The sequence below is a fragment of the Anas acuta genome, chromosome 7, assembly GCF_963932015.1.
Source record: "Anas acuta chromosome 7, bAnaAcu1.1, whole genome shotgun sequence".
NCBI classification, from domain to species: Eukaryota; Metazoa; Chordata; class Aves; order Anseriformes; family Anatidae; genus Anas; species Anas acuta.
In genome coordinates, this window is record NC_088985.1 from 8,556,988 (window position 1) to 8,582,544 (window position 25,557).

At 40.6% G+C, this 25,557-nt stretch overlaps 1 protein-coding gene and 2 long non-coding RNA genes across 5 annotated transcripts in view; 2 read left to right on the forward strand and 1 right to left on the reverse strand.

Annotated features, from left to right (window-relative positions):
- LOC137859559 (uncharacterized) overlaps positions 1-25,557 on the forward strand; it is a 100,160-nt gene that overhangs the window by 6,210 nt on the left and 68,393 nt on the right. The window lies entirely within an intron of this gene.
- On the forward strand, positions 1,691-24,909 carry LOC137859649 (uncharacterized). The gene is made up of 6 exons (XR_011098433.1): positions 1,691-1,932; positions 2,048-2,107; positions 12,800-12,986; positions 13,474-13,557; positions 13,667-13,764; positions 24,115-24,909. It is a non-coding gene; the product is annotated as an uncharacterized lncRNA (long non-coding RNA).
- On the reverse strand, positions 18,604-24,295 carry LOC137859648 (protein NDNF-like). The gene is made up of 3 exons (XM_068688977.1): positions 24,108-24,295; positions 22,053-22,186; positions 18,604-20,899 (listed from the first exon to the last, which is right to left on the reverse strand). The coding sequence occupies exons 1-3, from the start codon at positions 24,293-24,295 to the stop codon at positions 19,548-19,550; spliced, it is 1,674 nt and encodes a 557-aa protein (XP_068545078.1). The 3' UTR covers positions 18,604-19,547.

Below are 25,557 nucleotides of genomic sequence, written 5' to 3' on the forward strand. Positions count from 1 at the left end.
TATAGTAAGAGATCTAAATATTACCAATTAGGAAAAAAAAAATATATATATATATATATACTGATATTGCCTAATTTGTAAGGAAAGTAATTAATAAATGAAAACATGAATTATGATGTAACTGGAGATGGTACTATAAAGAACCTAAATGACAGAGAACATGAATACCACACTGGGAATCTCATTGTCATGTCAGATAATATCCTGCATTGCTGTCAAACAAATAACAATATTAATCTGTAAATTAGGAAAAGCTATTTCGTAATGTTTTCAGTAAATTACAATCTAAATACTAAATCCTGGATCTGATAACCACATTTTTTTCTTGCTTAAGAGGAAGAGGCACCCTCTCTGTCTGTCTCTCTTCTTTAGAAGCCAGTAGAAAAAAAGTCCTTCTGGATTAAGAAAAAAAATATTCCTGTTCTGAAACTCCTGTTTGCCACTGCAGTCTTCACAGGTATCTTTTAGGTATTTCACACTCTTTCTATTTTATTAAAATAGGTTTAAAGTGGGAGATATGAAAGGCTTATATTGAAGTGTCTGCTTTTTCACATTGACCTTTTTCAAAGTCAGTCTTTAAACTGAAAGCACGGACAACATTGTATTAGGGCCTTCTAGAATTAATTTTGTTGTTTCTTTCAATGACCTTCCTACACAATTCAGATTGGGGCAGGGAATGCAGGTTACTCAAATGATCAGCTTATGGATGGAATAAGCAGTTGTGAAGGAGAAATATGACAGTGATTATTACAATCATTAATTAAGAGAAATCACAATTTTTCTTCCTTGTTAGAAAAATAATTAGAATAAAAGCAAATGCACTTTTTTAAAGCGGGAAGATTTATGACATGAATTAGGGGGCACCTCTGGAGAAGGTACCTAAAATCATTTCTGGTATCACTTTACCACTGAGGTAGAGTGGTAAATCCTCAAGACGATGCTTCGTGTGAAAATCTTTCACTTGAAGCCAAATACATACTTAAACATTTTTATTGAATATTTCTACTTTAATAGAAATAAAATTAAAGATATGTTACAATGTTTTCTGAACTCATGTCACAAATGGATCAATTTTTATTAATAATATTCTGACCATTTTTGTTTTGCTAATATTTGGACCTGTAGTGTACATTTTTAGCATCTTGCATAGCTAAAATGCTGCATTTAGTAGTGACATATGAGTAAAATCTATTTTTCCATTTGTATTAGCAAATTAAATTGACTACATCATTATAATGCTCCCACAACAATGAGAAAGTTTCCTTCACTCTGCACAGATACCTCTGGTCATACAAGGCTTCCATGTTGTATGAAAATGAATGAATGCAATTCATTCATTTCCACTGCAGCAGTAAAGGCTGATAGCTACTGAGATCAGCCTTTGGTTATGTACCAGGAATCAAACAGAAAAATGTGATTTGAGGATTTTTTTAACGTAAACCTAACACTTGATTTCATTACTAAGGATTGCTAGCACTTTGAGAGTCACTATTTCATAATAGAGAGATTGACACATGCTTTCATTTATTCTGCACAGCTACTCATCTCTCCCTATAGAGTATACAGAGTATAGCCATACTCTGACACATGCTGTCAGAACTGACTGCAGCTGAGTGCACTGATATGCTCAATTGCCCAGCTTCAGCTGGGGCTCCACCTCCACCCAGGGGTGCAGGAGCTCTATGTAAGCCCAGACCTGAGCCTTTGCTCCTGGTTTGGGTTACATGGTGGTTGTATTTCTTATTCTGCTCTTGGCTTTGATTTTTGGCTGGACTTTGGATTGGGGCTTGGATAGTCAGTAGTTGTACCTCCTGTTTTTTTGCTATTTCTTGCTGGACTCCTTATGTGTGTCATAGTGATTCGTAACTGACCCACATCTAATTCTGTTGATAGGGTGTGTTATTTGTGCCTTGCTCTTTCTGCTGTGTTCAGGTAACAGAAAATTGCACTTAGGTTGGTGCGATACTATTGCTGTGTTTCTGGCTTATCCTGCCTTACAGAGCAGCCCTGCTCTTGCTGCTTTCTGATAAAATTTTTCCTGTTATAGGAAGATGCTTTACTAGCTAGTTGTTCTTGTTTTAAAAAAATGAGTCCATCTGCCAAGTGGGTAAGTGTCAATACTGCAAACTTAAATTGCGTACTTGTGACTGAAAGTGATGCTAGCACTCCACCAAGCTTTAAATCTGGCTTTTCAGTAACATAGGGCAGTACAAATACTGCTTTCTGGGTGTTGGAAAGAGAACCTCACCAACTTCAGTCTGAACTCTGAGTATCTGTTTCACTATTCTCCTTGGCTTTGTATGTTCACTTGTTCCTGCAGGGTAAAATGCTGGTGTTTCAGAGCTTCCAGCAGTTTATTGTCGAAGTGACACATCTACTTCACGCATGTATAAATAACTGAATAAAGTAAAGGGAATTAATAGTCATATAAAAAAAATAAATATACATATATATATATATATATTTTACTATCCTTTACCTTTTGATATTGAAGAATTTGTTTAATTTATTTTATCTAAAATGTGTTGATTCAAGCAGACCGGGTATTCTATCAAGTCATTGAACTGGGGGGAGAAGATACATTTAAAAAAGACCTTCCAGTTTCTATTCAATTCCCCTCTCCTCCTAATACTCTTAGTTGCTTTGATGTCTTTGCTTTTGCATGATTCTTGAAGAACTTATTATGGGCTGTTTTCAAAGATGAAGTAAATGTTTGACCTAGTAGAGGAAGTGAAAGAAAAGGTCCTTGAACTTAAACAGCTGACTATCTGTGAGAGCAAAAAACTTCTTGTCCTTATGAGAAGACATGCAAGAAGTACTAACAGGCAGAGAGAGTGTCTTGTTATAAGCACCAAGAAACTGATAGCTAAAATCTCTCTCTTGTGTGTTATTCCTTTTTTTTGTTTGTTTTGTTTTGCACTGCTTTGTTTTGCTGTACCAGTTCTGAACAGAGAATGCTTTTAGAAGATAATGTCCCTAAGTACTTTCTATTTCCTGTTTGTGTAGCTATCCCTTAAATTTAGCCTAGTATGTTGCTGAATTTTGAATATTGCTTTGTGAAAGCAGTGTTGAAGCTGTACAAATTGCTCTGTAAGCATACATATGAACAGTCTTTTCTGTTTCAGTTGTTATGCTTTATTATACTCTTTGTGATTTGATTATTCTGATATCTAGTTTCAAAGTATGAAAGGCTTCTTCCCATTTTGGGTGTTTGGCTATCCAAGTGCAAGGAACTATTCTGTGATTAAATTTTCAGAAAAAATAAGTTAGTTTGATGGAGGTATGAAACATGGGCTATGAAGAAAGTACTGTTAGCTTTCTAGTGTGTTTGTTGAGGCAAATGCAGCCCTGACCTAAATAGGGAGGAGTGTTAAGAGCAGGAACGGGGGAACCAGGCTTTGCAGCTGGGTGCTATGGTATTAGAAACATGCACAGTCCTGTGGATGCTACGAGGAAAACCACTAGAGGCCAGGGTACGTTATTTGTCCGTATACAGGCTTTAGACAGAGCTAGAATGTGTTCTTTGATGTTACCTGCTTCTCAGCAGAGATCTCTTTTCCTTACCTGTGTAACACTTAGAAGCAGACACTTACTGAGGGATGCCAGTTGGTGTCTTACACTTCTCCAGTGTATTTTAGTCTGCCATCAACAAGAACCATTTCAGCAATGGCAATTGCTTTGTGCCCAGGTCGTTCAAAGCAGATGAAAACTGCCTCTCCTTAATCTCTTCTGGACCTGTTGTCTTGAGCTATATCTGTCAGATGTAGAATACAGGTCTCCTGAATTAACTACAATTTTGTATGAACTCTATATGTGACCCAGTTAGGAAATAAATGAATAAAAACTTGTTTATGTCCAGAGGTCAAAGACTTCATGTACTTACATTCTTGTTCCTTTTTTGTGTGTTTTTCCTCCCCCTGCCAAGTGTTAGGAGCATGTAGAAGACCTATGTCATCAAAAATGTATCAAGACCTGACTGACTTGGTTAAGTGTAAAGACTTCTTTCCACTTATTCGCTCAGTTTAGTAGTACAGCCATGTTTTCAAGCATGGGAAATGGCTAGTTATCTGCAAGGGCTTTATCAAAATAGTAATAAAACATAGGGCTCAGACCTTCAACAAGTGTAAACTTAGACAGCTTCAAAGAAGCTGTGCTGACAGCTGACCTTGGATGATTTACATCAGGTGAAAATCTACTTATTTCAACAAAAATACCTTAGATAAAACACATGGAATAGAGAAATGCTTCTAGCACACGGTGGAATTAAAAACAGAAGTGGAAGAGAAGAGGAGCATTGGCAGTTCCTAGTATCCTACAGACTGCAGCCAAACCAGCAAAGATTTAAGGAAATGACTCATAGTACTCACAAGAAAGAAAAACATCATAGTAATGGCAAGCAAAGCTAGGTTAATGTAACCATACTGTTGAAGTCAAGTTTACTAGCCCACAGAGGCAGAGACAGGAAGCATTGAAATGACTGAATTACATTCCTAAAACGAGTCTGTAATAGTGTTTTATCAGGTTAGTGACTGTAAATGTCCAAGAACTTCAGTGACATGAAGGAATACCTTTTTCTCTTGAACGTTTTTACACAGACATGCTGAAATAAATGAATTTGCACATGCAACAGATAAAGATTTGATCCAGTCATGTTAGTGTAACAAATACTCTTTGGTAATACCATGAGGCATGTTTTTTACTTAGCCTAATAAATACCTGACTCCTGATCTTGCTATTTTTTAAATGTTATTAAAAAAGCATGTTGAAGATTTCTGGACTAATTTTTGTATTACTGCTGTTTAAAAAAAAATAAAAAGAATTTATGTCAGATACTGATTACATAGGAATGATTGCTATCTTATTGCATGAATGGGTTATAAATAGTAAAGACAAATCTGAGCTTATACTGTAAATACAAAGATCATACGTGGCTATAGAGTTCCTCTGAAAAATATAGCCTGGGCCATAATTGTTACATTTATTTATAAATTAGAATAATGTTTTTAATGGTACTTTCTGTGAACAATTGGTGTTGCCTTTAGCTCAACCTCCAAACTCAGTGTGGCTGTGGTTAGCAGTGCTGCCTGACTGAGAGCTCTTTTACTTCTTTCAAAGGAGCAGTCAGGTAATGAATGGACGGGAGGCAGTGGGCACAGGTTGGCACTCTCAGTCCTGAACAGATTGCTTCGGGACATGACCATGAGCAACCTGTTGTAATTGGCACTGTTTTGAACATGGGACTATAGGCTTGACCTTCAGAGGCCACTTTCTACTTAATTTAGTCATTTTTCCTGTTTTCTGCTCTTTACATGACTTGCATACAGACTTTTTTTTTGAGTTTGCTTTTCAGACAGTTGTATGGTCTTATTCTACATGCTTACTCCTTACTACAGTTTCCTAGTTATAAGGATGTTATGTGGAACTTCATTAAAGGCTTATCGTAATATTATTCTGAGATACACTGCATTTGCTAGTTTTCCCTGTGGAAAACTGTAACATGTTATTGACAAATCTGGCTATTCTTTTATGCCCTATGTGTTTTAAAAGCACTATTAGTTTGTTTTGGTATATATTTGGTTATCTTTCCAATCTTACTCTTCCTGCTTCTGAGATTAGTGCTGTGCTTCTGTGTTATTTTGATTTTCACATTTTCTATGAGGGGTGTAGTTCATGTTTTTTGGTTTTCCCCTGCTTTTTTTTTTTTTTTAACATGGTGACTGATGTGTCACCTGCAGGGAGTGATGGTTACTGCCTTTAGGAAATACAGCACCTCTGCTTAACAGCTGGATCTGCTCCTTTTGTTTTGTGCAATGTATTGACTCCTACAGATGAGGACAGACTTAGGCTTGGCAGGAAAGTACTGTTTGCTAAGAGGCAGCAACTAGTCTCTTCCCTAAAGCTAAATGTTCCAGTCACCAAGTAAATAGTATTCTCTTGTAAGGTTGACCACACTAACACAATATATTTCTGCTGAGCAATTTTCTGTCAGCAGAAGGGAAAGATCTGCTTTGCAGAATCAGATCAGATTTCCAAAATGCTAAGCTGGAGACTGTTGGGATTGTCTTTCTGAATTTAGCTGGTGTGGGTCAGTATATTTAAAAATGGGATTCTCAAAAAAAAAAAAAAAAAAAAAAAAGGAAATAGACACTCAATTCTATCCATGTGCAATAGGAATCAGCACCTAATTTATTTTAGTGCCAGTGTAAATGGTTTTTCCACTTCCTGTCTTCTACTATGGTATAGTTCTTCTGCAAAGCTGTGAACAATGTAAGAGTTGAATAAGTTTGCTTTTCAAGCATTGCTTGGAGCAGTACTGGCTAGGACCACCAGCCAGAATTCACCATACAGGAGATAGACATTTGCAAAGTTACTTGTACATTATATTTACATGTACTGGTCTGCCTGCATTCTGAGTGAATGCTGTGGAGTTTGAAGAACTGGTGTGGTCACCAGAGTAGTTTATATGCAGGTATGTCTTGTGCTGTGATCTAAGGGGAACGGGAAGCTTGGATGGCTTTAAACTATGTGGCTTGCTGCACTTTTTGTTACGGCCACCAAAGTGTTTGGCTTATTCTACTTTTCTAGCTTCACATTGCACCTCTGTATGCAGTTATGATATGCTGCTATGCATGGATGAAGTACAAAATGATTAGTCTTCCATTCTTTTTTTTTATCCTAGTATGTGTATGTTTAAATGAGATGAATTACTAACTTGACTTGGTTAACCCTAAGGGAAGGCCCTTTAATTATTAACTTAAATAGTTGTGGGAGTCTTGCACACTTTGCTCTAAGAATGTTATGCATTTTATACTAAAATAGTCTGAGTGTCTTATCTGACCCTTTCTGCATATTTGAAGTCTTAATATCTAGTGACAAAGCACTGTCTGAGACCACTGGACCAAATTAATCTTAGGAGGTGAGGCAGCAGTTCCAACTAACAAAGAGGAATGTCCTTCCACACAGCCACCCTGCAAGGGATACGGACACTTAGAGCTGATGGAGTTTAAGTGAAGAGCTGCGTGACTCCAGAGGGTGATGTAAAAGCACAAAGATGGGGGCTCTTCCTTACAGGGCATGGTAATTATGCAACACAAGGGCTTCTGCACAGATGCTGTGCACTAGATTATGCTTGCTTAACTAATCTGTACCCTTCCTGAACTCTTTGTGTAACATGTTAGTGCTGGAGTGGCAAAGGGCATGTGGGTCTTGAGGTGTGAGTAGATGAGATGCATAATAATTTATATGTGGAAACAGTCCAGCAATACAGCATCACAGACAACTGCACATCCACCAGTGGACTATTTACTGGAGTGATTCTCTATGCAGATGTACTGGAGCAGACTGCTTTTATCCACTTTGTGTGTAATCAGTTATAAGACCGGCCTGTAATGGGGGGGAGGAGGAGAGCAGGATTCAGGTCCCTGGGAGAGGTACTCTGTAGTGCCATGGTATCGATGTTTAGCTCATACTGTAGAAATCCTGGACATAGCTTTTCTGAAATAGCTAAAGCTTATCATGTACATATTGACATTCAGATAGCTAGAAGATTCTAGATAATACGTAAGTACAGGATTGTAAAGAGGTCATCGCTCACTATGATGCTTCTTCCTGGCTTTATGTATACAAATAAATCCACCAAAATCAATAGGCCTACTAATGGGATTAAACTATGCATCTGCTTAAGTTTCTTGTTGGAACAGTCATGTACTTCAAACTACAACATGTAAAACAATGTGCTTCAGGGTTAAAGTACAATCTGCAACAAAAATAATAGCGGGAAAAGGAGGAGTTAAAAATACGTATTTGGCTGTTACTAGGTGCAGGTCTGAGAGCCCAGGGTTGACAACTGGACAGGAGCATATTGTGCGCTGGAGACAAATTTTTTTGGTATGTGGATTGTTGCTGAATTAGAAGTAGGTTTTGTGATGCATGGCACAGTCTTTTGAATACTCGTTCCATGTTTTAGTAAGAAAAATGTGTATAAGGAAGCCTAGAAAACCTTTTGGCTACTGGTATTCTGGTGGTCAGGAAGCATTGCCGGTTCGTTACCATTAACATTTTTGTGAAACCTTTTTCTGTTCTGGAGCTGATAAAACAATGGCTAATCATTGAAAAATCTCCATGTGCTCATACCAGATTGAGTTTCACAAGCAACATTCCAGTGTCTTACAAATGAGCTGCCATGACACTGATTCCTGAGCTATGAGAAAATGTTTTCTTTGGTTTACAGGTGGGTTAATATTGGAAATTCCTATGAACAGTGCCAGATACTATTAACTCTGATAAAGTAATTTTTTTTTTCTTGTTTGGGGGGAATTACATTGTTCATCTAGATTCAAATAGCATGGAGTTAGCAAACCAACTCTCCACTTCTTGAATTTTCCTACTGCAGTTAAAGATAACTTATGCAGCTACAAAATGTTTGCTGTTTTTTCATCATGACACCTTAGATTGGTTTAAAAATCTGCCTTTTCATTAGTAGCTGGGGCACTACTCTCAATATAATACGTGAGGAATTAGTTAAATTAGTGATTTTTCAATTTAATGAAAGTGAAAGCTGAGCTGTTAGGAGAAGACTGCATTTCTTGACTGTTCTACATCTTCTGTAAATGAGATTATGTTAATGTTTAGTCTGTGCTAAGTGTTTTGAGATGACTTTTCCTCACACTGTTCTATTCAGCTGAAATGGGTCAGTCTCATGATCAGCTTGCCTGGGAATTTTGAGGTTCTGTGGGCTTTGGGGGGGTTCCCTCCCACTTCCCCAGCAGTGTGCTTTTCCTTCAGTAAGTGGACCCTTAGGGATGCTTCAGCAGCCTTTAGTCAGGCCCTACTCCCACCGGAGTGAAGCAGAGGTGCGAGGTGTAGCAGGTTCTGCTCTGGTGGGGATTGCACAGCTTGACCCAAGGGGAGCTGTGACTGACAAAAGGGCAAGCATCTCAGTAACTAATTGGCTTGCCTATGGATAATTATTTAGTATGTTTTGCTACCACCCATGGCTTAAACTTTAGAACAGTTGCAGTAGTTAGAAGATAAACATAAAGGATCTAAACTGGGTCGGTCTTTAATAGTCAGAATTCAAACATAAATGTAACATGAATGTAGACCTTTATCTTCTTTGCATGGTAAATATGTGATTAAAACAAATTAACCTGGAAAAGTAGTTCCCGAAGAATAGACTGGCATTGACCCACATAGTACAACAGAAGTAATCCTTGACAGTTGATATAGCTCTTGAGATGACTGAACTGTAATTTTGGTATGTATATGAAATGTAACTTAGCTTACAAGTGTATTCCTTCTTTTTTTTTTTCGTTAGCTGTTCTATGAATTCCAGTTTGTTGTAAACATAATTTTTCCATCTCTTACTGTTTAGTTGAATATGTAGAGATCGTTTGCTTAAGGCCTGGTATGAAAATACTGTCTTCATAGTCTGGGTCTAAATACTCCTGTGAGTAAGAGCACGGGATTGGACTCGGTTGCTTAGTCAGATGAATCAGAAATGTGCATAATGTACCAGTGTTCTGACTGTTAATTGTAGCCTCATGTTTACCCAGCACTACAAGGATGTTGTCTTAAAAAGCCATCTGCAATTAATCATTTAAAAAAAAAAAAAAAATTGAAAATGATTTGGTACATTTTTGTCATCTTACGTAAGAAGCGTATTTTTTTCCACTCTGTTGACAAATGAAATAAATAAGCTGTGCAGGAGTTTTCTGTAGTGCTGGAAAGTAAATGTACCTCTAATAGTTTATGATGGCTTGAAATCAGCCTTGGTAGAAAGCCTAAAAATTCCTGCTTCCTGTTGAAAGCACATTCAGCACACTGGGACACATTTGTCTGGATGTGATATGTAGAAGGTCTACTTTTTTTATTTACACTAAATTTTCAGTGATTCCTGTTATTTCAAACCACATACACCCACACAGCTATGGTTACTTGGAATCTGTCTTGACTGGAATATATCAGGAGTAATTGGGTTGGTATGCCATCTTTTGTTGATAATTGGAAACTTTTGGATCTGACACAAGAAGCTAACAAATTCCCTGTACTTAGCCATATGTTTTAGAAGTTCTTGCAACAGCAATTTTCAGGTCATTTGTCTAGCTGGAATTCGAGAAGAAACATATGGCTACTGCTTATGTCCTGCCTTAGTATTCTTAAGAGTATTATTTCATAAACAGAACGAGCTCATTAACTGGTAAATTATTCATAGACCTAGCTGGAACTGAACCAGGTATGCAGAGGGACTCTTGAAAGTGCTTTTTTTGATAGCCTGTGTTTGGAATTATCTGGGCAGAGATGTGTTTTTTTTCCCCAAGACAAATAAAACACTACAAAGCAGTTCATCTCATTTAAACCAAACTGTATGGCAGTTTTACATCAAATACTTCTCATATGTAAGAATAGAGAAAAAAAAACTTGCTAATAAAGAAATCATGGATTTAGCTGTAACTTGCATTCTGATGAGCTGTGTAAAGCTATCACTTATAGTCAAGTAATTAAAGTGCTCATATGCATTGCAAAGATGAGTATTTTTTTAATTTTAGTGGCTACATCTGCTTTAAGACTATTCCAGGCTTCAGTTTCAGTGGTCCTTTGTGTAAATGTTAAAATATTCTCTGGTGCCATCTAATGGTAAAATTGTACAGTTACTTTATACTGAGAATAAACAATGGTAACCCACCACATTTATTATTTCACTGAGGTCTGCAAGGATCAGTGCTGTGACCTGAATATACGTATAGTAAAAAGACAGTTACTCAGACAAATTGCTTCCAGTCGAAACATTTCATTGTTAAATGAAACAGTACAGTAAATCCTTTACTCCTTCCTTAACTTATAACTGAACTGATTCTTAAAGGGTTTGGATACCAGCCTGATCCAAAACAACCAGACCTTAAATCAAAGCTGCATTCTGAAAACCCATAATTTTGTACAAGGCCAAACAAACTCAATATTGCAGTTCAGTATTACTTTATTGGGAACAGAAAATTCAGATAGAGATCCTAGGTTTGTGGCTGTTTTTTTTTCTGTATTGCCACAACTCCACAATTTGTTGGTCCACGCTGATTTCCAGGAAGCCGGAATATGTCCCTCTGAACGTGGGAGGTATAGTATGGATGTATGGCACCAATGCCACTCATCTTGCACCATCTGCATAACCTCTGTATGCTTCAGAGCAGTTGTGCTATCTGTGGAATCAGTAGCTGCCCAGTGAACATGCTCTGCTGGGCAGGCAGTATGCTGGAGGACATGTGGAGGGAACCTCGTGCTTCTGCAGCAGTGGGGGAAGGCATGAGGCAGAGGAGGCTGCAAGGGAAAACGGATCCAGAACCTCTACAGGGTCTGGGGAGTCACTCAGAGGAGGTCAGGTTCCCATGGATGCCTGACAGCCTGGAAGCAGGTATCTTGACTTACCCCAAGTAACCCTTAGAAGAGATGGATCTGGTCATTCCTGTGTGAAGGCTGTAGGTAATTCTTTGTTTCCATTCTCTCATGCTCTTAGGGTTTGGTCTTTCCATGTATTTATTCCACTTGCTTACATTTAAATATGCTTTCATGGTTGGATGCTTTACTCTAAGATGTCATTGAGCCTTGGAGTGACAATTTACACATACTGTTCTTGGAGAGGGATGGGATGGAGAATCGGGGAAAAGAATGTCACCTCCTGCTCTAAATGAAATAAGTCTATGTGAATATTTTGCTAAAGTCGGCAGAGAAAAACTGTGATGGGACAATAAGATGTGATTATCTATCCTTGTAAGAAGCTAGTGGGAGGGACAGCGTAGCCAAAAGATGTTGCAAGAGAACTACTTAAGTGAATTATTTCTCAATCGTCTGGAAAAGAATGTTCAGTATGTTTCGACTGATCAATTCTGCTATCACACATTTTCTGAATACCTGGTGAAGATGGAATTAATAGAGTTGAGGCAAATAAACAACAATACCCTAGAGGCAAGAACAATTTTATCCAAATAGCTGAAATATTAGGTTTGCTGCCAATATGAGTCTCAGAAGGCTATTAAAATAATCCAATTGTCAGTTATTGTAGTTAGAAGTAACTGCACCCATTGCAACGTGAGCTGCTGACTTCCGCTCTGTCTGGTTTTGAACAATAGATTTACAGATTTTTTTCATGTTGTGAATCATCTTCTGATTCTATCTTCAAGTCTTTTCTTCAAGAATAGCCTACCCTTGCAAACAGACAATTTGCACAAATAGCAGTTGTGATATTACTTCTAGAGACGATTAATTGTGGACAACGTGAAAGTCTTTTTTCTTTTTTTTTTTTGCTGTGAAATAGTTGCATTTTGGGGTTGGAAGTGACTTGTTTTTCCTCTGTGGCTTGTGATTCCATTTTGGGACAAACAAAATCATACTGTGCGCTCTCACAGGTATTCTAGATTGAGGGTCAGTATGTATGGATAACAAGGACTGAGCAGTTGCTAAGAACTGACATTTTTTCCCTTTGCATAATCATGACTAGGGAAAATACGGGTCAAATTGTTTGCAGATGTAACCATTGTGGTTTCATTGACTTATGGACAGATTTTAAAAGATTTTGTCCCAATAGGAGATATGTGCAAAGCACTTCTGATGGTCTGGCCAATTTGTGGGTTCTCAGTCTCAGCTGAGAAACTGGCACTGTGCTTTTGGAAACCTGGCTTTCAAAGGATTGTGCCACATTACAAAACCAGAGGTTTTGGCCCAGTTACGAAACTAACTGCCTGAACATAGATCTTTGATTATTTTTTTAGGTCAATCCAATAATAAAATTATTTCTTTCCCTGAACTGCAGATAAAGGAGCCATTCTCTCTGGGTAATTGTGGGTTGCTGTTGTCCTCAAAGGCACTGCTCGCAGTCAGTCCTTAGTATTGGCTTCCCCTTCAGCTGGGGTCCTCCTATCTGGAAAAAAAGGCTAAATAATCCCCCAAGTTAAAATTTGCTTTGTATACAGTCAACATCTTGAGCCTTCCTGCTTTTTGTAAGTAAATTTTGTTCCTGCTTTTGTGATCCTTCATAAATCTGTTGCTGACATTCCACTGTCAACTCATGTTTAAAAAGCTTGAAGCTGGTCCCAGATAATAATGTTGATCGCCCCAAGATACTATAAAAATTTGTTTTCCAGCTGGGTATTGTAGCTCATACGTACACCTGCATTCTATGTATTAAGAATGAGAGAAGGTGAAGGAAGGAATTGCTCATTATAGGAGTTCAGAGGCTGAAGCCTTAGGAGATAAACGGTGGCACCACTGCAGCGAACAGCAGTAGTTCTGCTCATCCTGCAGCAGTTATTTTATCCCCATAGCGCAAACCTGTTGGAGACAATGTGAACCAGCAGTGCTGTCTGTTGGTAGGTTAAGGAGAAGGCCTTACAGACCCCACCTATCCATCTTACAGATGCACTTAGTATATCACAATGCCAGTTATTTGCATGCAGAAATGTTCACCTGAAATAATTTTCTAAATAGGTGCCACCAGTGTTCAGCCACGAATCCTTCTGACTTTGGTGAGGCCTAGGAAGCCAGTCAAGCTGCTGGTTGTGCTTGCCTCTGGTATGCCTACAAAACCCTCCCTGGGGACATGGCAGAGAAGTTGCTTCTCTGCAGCCATGTAACTGGGATCTACTCAGATGGCTGACCTCTGACTTGTTAATTAACCTAGGAGCTTAGCAATGGCTGGAGAAGCTGAGCTGGGGAGCAGAATGGAAAATGTGGTTTTGCTACAGCCTCACCTTCCTGAGAACACTGGAAACAGAAGAGGTGGGTTGTGTCCTAAGTTTGTGGTGGTTTTGTGTTTTTATTGTACATGTATGAAACTCTTCTGTGAGATGGGAAATCCTTGACTTCCAGCACTGTACCTGTAGTGTGCTCTGCGTGGCTGTTTACAGAAGCCTTTAAAGGAGGCTGAGTACTTCTTTAGTCACAGTCCTAGTGCAGACTGCACGCTGAGCTCTCCTATGTGCATGAGTCACGAGCTACAGGAATACCAGAGGCTGCTTAGTGGGTTTGTATGCTGGCACTGAACCTCAGGGACAGAAATGAATCAGTAGAGAAGCTCAACAAATGGGAGCAGGATGCGAAAAGTAGTTAGAGCAAGGCCCTTCCTTTTCTTAAAAGCGTCTGACAAACTCAACCTGTACCTCATTAGCTTTAGATATTTCATGCTTTTCTGTCCTGACCCTTGCCTTGGAAAAAGGTCTCCTTTCCTACCAGGTTCTGCTTTCAGAGCAAATGACTACAGGAGTCTGAAAGACTTCTCAAACTCCCAAGTCTTCCTCTGAGCCCTGCCTGTGTCACTACTGTGCCAGTACCTGCAGAAAGACACGGCACTTTCTGATGCTTGCTTCCTGTGTCTAATCTGCTCTCATCTCAAGGCAGATGAGCCTTGTTTGGGTGTTTTCATAAGTGTGAGGTAGGGGAACAGCTTTGCAGAGAGAGAGCAAGAGCAGCACAGGAGCAGTATGCGGTTTTCTAGGGATGGCTCTTTAACCAGAGACTCAGCATCCTTAGTCCCTGGAAGAATATCCTCTAAGGATCTCCTGAGGACAGATAACCAGTGAACAAAATCCCTGAAGAACAAACACGTGACAAACTGGGGTCTGTGGTGAATGTCTCCTGTGGCGTCCCAGAGAGTTGGTGTGACAGCAAGCTTGGGTGGGAGGTAAGGCCCTGCTAAGAGTGGTGTTGGTGAGAAAGGGCAAGAGCACTAAAGGAGAAGTCAGGGGATGCCAGGGATCACGTGCTGGGCAGGTTATGCATGAACTGTAACTCACCACTTTAAACATACCAAATGTGACTGTCCTTAGTGCTCTTTTGTGACTATCTTTGTCATAGGATCCTTGACTCCTCCTTCAGTGATAGCAGCCTTTAAACTTTCTGTAGTGCTGGGCACGCCAGTGTTAATCTTTCCAGCAAATGTCTATTCTTTCTTTGTTCTTCGGTGATCACTTTTTTGTGCCCTTCAGCTTTAAACATTAAAAGAAATCTGGGAACATGTGGACTAAAAAAAGTTAGTAGCTTTTTGTGTTCTGTCTCTTGTGCCTTAATCTTGTCAGCAAGATGCTTGGCTTATTAAATTTGAGAAAGTATTAGCTCCTGATGAGCCTTATCAAATTCCTGCCTCTTGTTTACTGCCTAACCCTGCCCTCTTGTGCTCGCAGCCCTGGCCACAGCCAGGATGCCCACCCATCTCTCAGCATTAGCTGCCAGGGGACAGCAGCTCACCCCAGCAGCGGATGGCACAGCATCCTCCAGGCTCCTCCTCGAGCTGCATTTCGTGGCTCCTTGAGAACAGTGCAATGCAAGAGTGGCGTAGTGTTTGCATCTTTTAGTAAATTTAGCTTTTTTTTTTTTTTTTAAACAATATTTCTTATTTCCTGACAAATGTGTCCAGGAAATACCTGGTGTTCTGCTGGCAAACATATTTGCCTACCTGTCCTTTGTCACTCTGTGATATCTCAAATCCAGCATGGGCAGAACAGGCAACAATAATGATTTGCTGTGCAGCTATTGTTCGCCTGCATCCCCAAAGATAAAATCTATTTTTTGTGTGTTTGCTGAAGGAATCTCCAGCTACTGCATTACCCATTTTTTCTAAATGCCAGAGAGCTTCAGTTGCTCTAACAACCCTTGAAAGCCTTTGGCGTTTTGGGGTCGCTGGTTAGGTCTTGCTGTCAGTATTAATGTTACTTGGCTCCTAGATTTCTAAGCCTTGTGCAAAGCCACATTTGGCCAGGATGCTTCACCGTGTCGAAGGTTCATAAACACTTCTCCCCCTGTTATCCTGCCCCCCTCCAAAAGCTAATAGTAATAAAGCCCAAAATGGGGGCGATATGCATACATGTACATGAACACAAGCTCCATGTCTTCGAAAGCAATTAGTGAGCTGGATTTCAGTCCAGAACCTGGGGCCAAAATAGCAAAGTATTTTTAGCTTGTTCTTTAAGCTAGAAACAAGTATTCAGGTTGGGAAGACATTAGTCAGGGAAAGATAGCCATGCAAGGATATGAAGAAAATACTTCCTTTGCGCAAAGCTGTGGCTGCATCCCTGGATGTATTTGTAAGCAGAAAGGGAACAATCTCTAAGAGACCACTGGATCTACTTTAAAGGGTATGTACATCTTTTAATAAGCTTGAAGTAACAAGGGTTGAATACATGGGCTGTTAAATACAGGGGAAAGAGGAAGGGTAAAATTCTTAATGTCAGTTAGTGTGAAACTCATAAATGTCATCAGTCCTTGAAACTGGTGACAGACTGGGTTTAAGTAGCAGTCTACTTCAAAGTATGATTGAGATGAGCTGTTATTACAGTTTTAAGTTGTTTCAAGGTCTCTAGCAGCTGTACAAAATACTGAAAAATGCTGAAGAGCCCCTTGCTGTGCAGGCCTGTGGCTTACAGGTGTACACAACGGCAAACTTAGAGTCCGTGCTTCATCATTGCACTGTTTCAGACTCTTCCTCTTATCCAGAAGGCAAATAATGATTTGCGAGGCTTGAGCCCCCAGGGGAAGGAGATGTGGATATGAAGCTTGACTTCTGTTATTACTTGTCCTGTCTGTTTTTGGTGCTCCCAACTGCTGCTCACCATGTGCAGTGGTTACTTAGAAATGGGAGCAGTTCGGTAAAAATGCTGGGCAGTGATGTGTGACCTCAGGCTTTGATGTCAGCTGTGACAGGACTTGTAGGATAGCTGGAAGCATGCAAGCTGGGACCAACCACTGAACACTAGGAAAAATACTTCTGCCTGATAAAGCTGTTGAGGGCTTAGTTTAAGGGATCCACAAAAGCAAAACCTTACTTTAGAAGTCTTCGTGAAGATGTCTGCACTTCCTATGTAACTCAGATTGAGGGGCAGATTCCTGAAAACTTCATCAAGAGACTGTGCAGAAAGCTTAAAAAGAAAGGAGGGAAATGGGCTAAGTGTTTGTGGTGAGGCTGCAGTAGCCAAGCACTAGTCCAAAGGGAGGGAGAGAAGATGGGAAGATGACCAAATGCTTTGAAAGGGAACAAGCAGCTTCTGGGTGCACACCGAGCAGCTGGCAGGGGCAGGGCGGGCACCAGTGGTATTAGGCAGTGCCTTTGGCTTCCTCATGGACAATCCTCTGTGGCTTCACTCCCAAGGCAGCAGGGAGCGAGGTGGTGCCTGACTTCAACCAGCGCACCCCAGGGCTGCCTCTGAGCAGGCTGTGGGCATGAGAGAATTCACCAAAGCTTTGTAGCCTGGTGCACACAGGTGAATCGCTGTGGAAGGATCAATGGGGAGGAATATTTGCTGCTGCTTCTGGGCTCTGTTACGGGCTGTGCCTGGCTGCACATGTGGGCAATGTGGGCTGTTACCTTGATGACAGGTTGCCTGCTCTGCTTGTAACAGAGGCAAGGGGTTTTGACAGCACAGCATGCTCTTCTCTGCAGCTCAGCGCCGCCTCCTGTGTGCTGGGGCCTTTGCTTACGCATGTGGGGCTGGCAGCTCCTCTGTGAGCCCTCCTAGTAGCAGCAGTTGCTGCTCCCATGAAGATCCCTTTCTCAGACTTCTTGGCTACAGCCCTAAACCAAAGTTTTGCTGAGGAGTCTCAAGCCAGTTTTGTTATGGAGGATATTCCTCAGCAGAGGCAGGGTGCCAACTCATCGGTCTTCTTTCAGAGACATGTTTGTGACACCTCTGTGTACAGGACAAAAGTAAGGGTTAATGCTTTCACAGCCTAGGGGCAGAGGAATAATTGTGTTCTATGTGCAAAAATACTTCCTACTCCTCTGTTGTTGTTCTGGTTATTAATGATTTGTAGGGCATCTAAGTGAAGTTCATCCAGAATATAAATGACTGAAGAAGGCAGAAGAAAACACAAAGATTTCCAAGTAGAGGTGGCCTCTGTTGCTCTTTGAGCTCAGGCTCATTTTGGCTGGAGCAAAATGAAGAGAAGGCTTGCCTTGGAAAAAGGCGATGCAGCTGCCAGCCCCGTAATTAGTCAAAAGGCCTGCGGAGTGTAGGGAGGGGGTCACAGCACATGGCTCCTGCCATGGCACTGCTCTATCTACAGTAGTGCCTGCAGGAATTTACAGCCTAGCCAAAGCCCAGATACTGCAGCTGATCCCATGGGAAGGCCAGAACCCTTCGTCTGGGAGTGAGACTGCTAAGGTACAGGATGTGCTGTGCAGGGGTTGAGCAACCTGCCCCTTTAGCATGATGTTACGGAGTTTTTGGAGCAGGAAATGCATAATCCTATGTGAACGCACAGAGCAGTTCTTACCAAGTGCCTCCAAGCATGCTTGCAGGTAATTATTCAGAGTAAACTACAACCTTGATGATCACCGACTGGAAGTGAACTTGTGAAATGTACAGTAACGGAATTATTTATAACTTTGCTTAATGTAATTGCAGATAGAAGGGTTGCAGCAGGCAAGACTTCTCTGGCAACCACTGGGTCAGTGACATTGTATTTCTATATATGTAAATTCCAGACCTATGTGCTAAATATTTTCTGCTGATAATTGAAATTTAGGATAAGCTTTTTATCAAGGCTTCATTTCTTCAAGTATTTTTTGTACTTTCATGTATCATCTAAGGAAGGTAGTCAAGGAAACGAAGACAACAAATAAAGTTTGTCAGGCTTTTTACTACAAATATTTCTCCCTCGATGATATCTAAAAGGAAAACCACATTTACTTTTTTGATAAAGCAACACATTCATTGATATAGGCTGGATTGGGAATATAAAGAGCAAGTATATCACACTCAGGAGTCACACAGGAATAGACATAGGCTTGATATCAGAAACTGTAGATTGGAGGGAAAAAAAAAAACAAAAAACTTATTGGGAAGGAAATGCTTGGATTCCTTACTTATTCCTTTCCTCAATGGGTAGCAGCAGAGCACTGTATTTTTATACTCCCCAGCAAAACTGGATGCAGAAGCAGTTCCTGGCCCAAGTTTTTTCCCCAAGCACAGTTTCTCTCTAGAAGTGAAAACCAAGCAAACATGCAGGCAGTAGGGAAAGTATTTCAGCCTGCACTACTTGAGCTGTCGCAGCTTGACACTAGTTCTGCGGCTTTTTTTTCTTTTTGTCTCCATCCCTGCGAACTGTTCAAGCAGCAGGGAAGTTGGATTTCTCAAAAACAGTTTTGCTTGTTGGGTCTCGCAGTTCTTTATTAAGTGATGGAGTTACATGTTGTGGAAAACTCTGTGGGAATTCAATAATAATGATGTGTGCTCCTTGAGAGGCATCTCCCATCACTTGTGTGTTGGGTTTTAGGAGTATTTTAGGTAACTGATCTATTTCTCATGGGTGCCACTGTGGGTACTTTATTTCCATGTACATGGATTTATTTCAAGTTTGTTTTTGTTATGTGAATGAGACAGCTGAGAAAAACTTAGGCAGGAGAAGATGCACAAGTAAGCATAATGGTCTAACCTAAGATCGTTCCTCTGCGGAATCTCACAGCTTTAGACTTTTTTTGTCAACATATATTAAACTGTCTGGACTATGGCATGGATTGGCATAGGTTTTGATAAGTTGTCATTCATTCCAAAACATTTTGCGAAGAACCTTCAGCACTTTTTCCTGGTCTTCACAACTTTGCTGTGATATCTGACAGGGATGCCAGATGGCCCGATGAGATAAACATCAAACAAGTAAAGCGTCCCGGCATCCAGCCCTTTGATGGTCTCAGTGGTGACAGCTCGCTGGAGATTGACATCATAGAAATACTTGCACAGCACTTTCTCCGACTTGTGCCGAGATTCAGGTCCAGAGCACCTGTCTGTGCTCCGCAGTTCCGTCCACACTTGATCTTCTTCAATCCGTTTCTTGTACACGCAGTACTTGCTCTGCTCCTGTGTTCCTAGCCAGGCGATGGTGACGGAATTGCAGGTCCTCAGTTTGCTGAAAGACTTGATCTTTAAGCTTTCTGGAAGAAGTGGAAATAAGGGCTTGTTGAATTGAGAGGAGACCTGTACTTTCACGGAAGAGTTGGATTCCTCTGTGGACCTCAGCTGCACCAGGTACGTGTCCAGCAGCTTTCCTTTCAGTGACAAATATCTCAGTCCCAAAATGTTTTCTGATGCCACTGTTTTACCATTCTTTGTTATGTGAACCCGTACCTGACCACGGCACAACTGAAAGGTAAATTGTACTTTCTTGTGCCTCGCTTGGTACTGCAGAGTGTGGAATTTCTGCTTTTTTCCATCCAGGACAACCTGAACCACCTTCCCATCTTTCAGTTCCATCACCTTAGGTTCAGGTTCTTCCAGAGTTCTTGCAAATGTCCCAGTGTAAGCAGCGCTGGCATTTGTGAGCAGATTGACAACAAAAACGTCAAAATAATACTGAGTGCTGGGACTGAGATTGGGCACAGTGTAAGTGTTCTTGGTACCCATGCATATCTGCCTGACTTCCCCACTGCTCACTCTGTTGATGATGCTCAACTCACTGTTGGACAATATCATCACCTGCTGTGGCTCAAGAAGGTACGGAGACAGGGACAAAGCTAATGTAGCTGGCAGTTTCATTCCAGAAGATCTGATTGCTGTCTCAGCAGCACACAAGCTCTTATAATTGTGCTTTTCATTAACTAGGAGACAGTACTGTATGTTTTCTCGATGTTGCAAGACAGAGGGACTGTGTTTCCAGGTCAGAGTCACTGTTGTATGGCCAATGCCAACCACATCTAAGCGTGGATCCAGCGGCAGTTCTGGATAGAGGTGCCCAGACGTTGTGTCAGTTGTTAAGTACACAGTGATATGCGTATCACGCTCGGTGGATAAGAACTCCAGCATGTAGAGGGCAGAATGAGAAGACATGCCCATGTAAGTCTCGACAGAATTTCCCTTGTAGTTGAAAATGGTCGACACAAAGCTTGTAGCCTTTTGGGTGTTTGAGATATCTTGTGTATCATGTTCACCTGCAAGCAAAAAAGCAGACCTGTAACTTTTGCTTTCATAGATGTCAAAGCACATTGCTTAGGTTTCCTTGTTTGTGTCAGGGAACATCCTACTTCCTACCTTCCTGAAAATAATTATACCTAAAGATGCTTTTTGCTACTGGCCATTTATTAACAGAAAATTTGAGTGGCTTTTATTTTAACAGTGCAGTTGTGGAACTCTTTTCAAAAAGACTATAATTATAAAACCACAGCTTGCACAAGCTTGAACTTCAATGTGCCTGATGCACTTACATTTTTCTTCTTCCACTAGCTTTTTATTTAGGTATTTTTCTTTAGGGAGACTAAACTACTATGAAAGGAGTTTATTTTAGTTTTGTGCCTCTGTCTCCTATGAAAAGGAAAAACATCACTTCTAAAAGAACAGTATTTGAACTCCTCAGTTGGGTTTAGCTGTCTGACAGGAAAGAACTTGTTAGTGGCAGCTTTCAGATCTTAGTTTTTTAAAAAAAAATAATTCCAGAAATCATGAAAAAACCCTGGAATTTCCTCTTAGGCTAAAGTCAGTATAATGCCCGCTGCCATGGTAAATATTCCTAGAAAATCAAATGGGTAAATCTTCTGCACGACACTGGGAGATAAACCAGATGATAACTGGTTTAGGTGGCCTAAGCCACAGAGAAACATCTGAGACAGTTCTTCCCTTTGGCTGGGCTGACTGGAAAGCCTGCCTCGATAGTGCTGTGTAGCAAGATTTTCTTAGGAAGAAGGTGGTTTTAAAAATGCATGAAGATCCAGGGCTACAAGCAGTGTGTTCTGCAATGTGGTAATGTTACTGCTATCAGCTTAGCTTGGTCACAGGAGGCAAGATTACAGAGGGAAAATGGGGAAAGAACAAAGTTAATGAAGCTGATCCATGCTTGTGGTACCCGAACTACTCAGTGTATTTCCCAAATATTACCCTGAGATTTTGATGTATATAGACGTAATCTCTAATTTTCTTGAATTGATGACAAAATCCCGTGGACTGCAAATATCACCTGTGGAGACATGTGTGTCCTCTCCATGGTAGAGTTTAGAGATGTTTAAGCTTGTGGCAAACTTTCTGTAACAACACCCCTTCTGGATAACTTAGGCTTTCTCTGTCTCTGCTCAGGCAGGCTGAAGGTCTTACCTTGTGCTACTTTTCCAAGGAGGCTTGCTGAAGCCTTGTGCACAAGTATGCTCCATTCGATGGGAACATCACAGGGGGTCACTGTTATTGAGAAAGGTGCCAGGGCTCTGCCTTCCTCCAGAACGAAGTAGTACCTGTAAAAGTGGATTAGAAATAAAGCAAGAGCTGCAAGAAATTCAAGTTTACCACTAAAAGTTGTCCCTGCTGATGTGGTCACTCCACAGTGGGTAGAGATGACTGCTGCCTTTTGAGGTGCATCAACAACAGGATGCATCTCAGTTGCAGGATGTCTGAACCTTTCAGCTGTGGGAAGAACACAAGCTGTGTTTTTTCCTAATTCAGAAATAGTTGCTGGAAGTTTTGTCCACTTACCACAGGCAGTATTTTTTTTCCCACTGAATTTTAGTATGCTTCAGGTGAATAGCATATCTCAATACTTACCTGGTTATTTTGGGTGATGAATGTGGTAAGCTGCCCTAGAGATAACCACTCATTGGCTAACTGGGGCAATTTGGTACACTTTCCCCACAAATTCCCTGACTGGAGTTTGTGAAAGCTTTGAGTTTGCTCATATCTGCTTGGATATCTAGGACTTCATCTATGTAAGATGAAGATAGAATAGCTTTAGCCAGTCCTGGAGATCATCAGGCATCACTGGCAGGTTCAGACAGTTCTGTTCTAACTTCCTTTTGTGACAGAGGCTGCTGTGTGTTAATACTACAAAGGGACATCAGTCTCCCCAGTAAATTCTTTATTCCTGCTTATTTACAGTAAGGCCCCGCCTCCTGTCTCACTCCTTTGGTCTTTTTTTCTGTTGTTTCCGTAAATGTTGACAGTGTACAGCCACAGAAATATTTGGACTTGGGTCACTCACTCTGCAGTTAAATGCAGGCAATTGTAATTCTGTTTGCTTGTTGGCGAGACAAGCCTACTCATTATGGATGGATTATGTCAGCCTAAAGGTCTGGCTTGCTTTCAGGATGTGGCTACTGGTCCGGAGTTAACTTTCACTGGAAACAGCTCCACATTCCCAAGTCTCTTAAGCCAAGTTTTGTCATCTGATTTCCTTCTTGGATGGCTTCGGGTCTTATAAGGTTCTTACTTGATCATGCTACACTGACTTTTTTCTTGTTTGTTTGTTTGTTTTTTTGATTCCTAGTAGAAACCTTAATGTTATGCCACAATAGTACAGCCTAATTCACTGCTCTTAGATTTAAATACCTATTTCCATTCAAAAAGGAGAGCTTCTAGTTTTGCTCTTGTGAGCATCATGGCATTATGTAACGTGCCATGTGCCAGTCTGTGCAGCGTGCGTCAAGACCAAACCATCTGGCTCATCCTCTGCTCCGTGACTGCTCTGCTCAGATGGACATCAGAAGCTGTACTTGCTGGTCACTGTTCAAAGGATTCTGGTGGATAAACCACGTGAAGTGCCTCTCTTCTTAAACAGACAGATCAGTTAGCCTTTCCTGCCTAATATGCAGTGCCAGTTGTAATATTTAGATAGGGCACCGAATCTTGCAGCTATTTGGAGGAAGTGAGGAATCTGGAATTTCCACATACAAAGCATATTTGATCTTAGCGAGCAATAGCTCCATTCAACTAAAACATTTCTAGCATGCAGGATGCTGATGGAAGTCATTCTAATAAGAGAAGTCTGTACACATGTTCTACTGATTTTTGGGGTAGCTACTTTCGTAAAATTGTCTTACAGTCAATGTAGGAAGGCTGATATGTCTGTGGTTCTGAAGCCAGGTTGTTTATGTGACAGCTGTATGCTGTTGGAGCTCCCTGGTTCTGTACCACCACAGAAAGCTGCCTGCAGTGCACATGTGAACCTGACCTTTGTCTTGGGGGGGGTCTCCAGACTGGGCACAATAACAACAAACATTGGGGGACGCTTTGAGCTGGGCAGAAACAGCATGGTGTGTCTCAGGAAATCCAGTGGATGCTGATGGAGCTCTGCAGGCTCTTCACTTGTGCTGGTAGTGTGCAGCTACTGGTGTCATAGGGAAGGGGAGTAGCTGAGAACAGATGTGACTGACATGCTCTTACCTTTTAGGAATATCCTTCAGCAGGTGAATTGTGGTTTCCTTACCATCAGCAAGAAGCAGAGAGTGGTAGAAGTTGAAGAGGTTGCTCTTGAAGCTCTGTTGCAAACTGCTGGTGGGTGCTTTAATGGAATGACACAAGCAAGCAGCCATGAGAAGATGGAGAGGCAGATAAAACCAGCACCAAGACATCTTCAGTACTGCAAAGTGAAATGACAAAAGTGAATGTGAACTCCTGTCTTGAGGGAGAAAATCAGTGACCTTCTCTTTTTGTTCCCTTAGTGATATTGATCATAATCACAGCAAGCCAGGCATTCAAACAACCAGTCTGCACTTTGCTGTATTGCTTCTAATTCAGTGAGAAATATTTTTTTTTTCAGATCTCATTGTGAAGATTTAATGGCAGAAGTCTTTAATTATAGGATTACATACATACATATAAATACTTACGTAGTCACTATAGCACAAATCCAATATGTCAAAAAAAAACACAAAAAACTTCATTGCTGATGGAAAGAAAGGAGAACTACTTTTTTGTTGTTGTTGTTGTTTATAAAATTCATTTACTAAATTCAAAGCTGGTTTATTTGTAATGGAACTTATTCTGAAACTGATAGGAGGTCACTATCCCAAACATACTTTCTGTCAGAGGCCATTGAATATTTTTTATAACAGACTGTACATCTCTCATGACTGTAGGTGTATGTAAGGAAGGTCAAAAGTTATTTAGAGCTGGGTGAGATCTTGCTTAATGAGCCCTATATTGATTATAAATATATTGATTCTATATTATAAATCAATATAAATATATTGATTCTAAATTAATTTTTTAAGTTGTGTGCACCTACTTTGGAAGGGAACTACCTTGCTGTTTGGGTAGCTGCAAAAATCATTCTGAGATGGTGAATTACACATGTTTCATACATGCATCAATTCCAGATCGTCACAGCATTTGCTACTCACTGCTACTATAACAGCTCTATAGTATTCACCCTTACTGGGTTTCAGAAATAATATATGCCCACCCCCTTGTGTTAAGAGGCTTTATTATCGGCTTCAAATCTATGAAAGAAAAACACAGTGCTCAAACACTGCCAGAGCTCACCTATGGAGATGCCTGTTATTTGAACTGTTCTTTGTACATCGTACAGAACTACACAGGAGGCTCCAGTTCAGACAAAATTTTGACAGCACACTGTTATGTGAGCTTGTTGATTGTCCCTGCAACCTTTTCTTTCTGCCAAATCCTGCTTCTGAAAGGGGAAAATGCAGAAGTGGGAAAGGCTTTAAAGAGAAGGGAATAGACCTTTAAAAGCAGGTGACAGCTGTAGCTCAGGGATTTGGAAAGCAGAGGGAGCTCTGTGAGCAATATCCCTTTATGGGAAAAGTAGTTTGTATCTTACAAGCAGCAAGGAGTAAAGATCCTGCTTGAATCTAATTATCAGTCGATGATG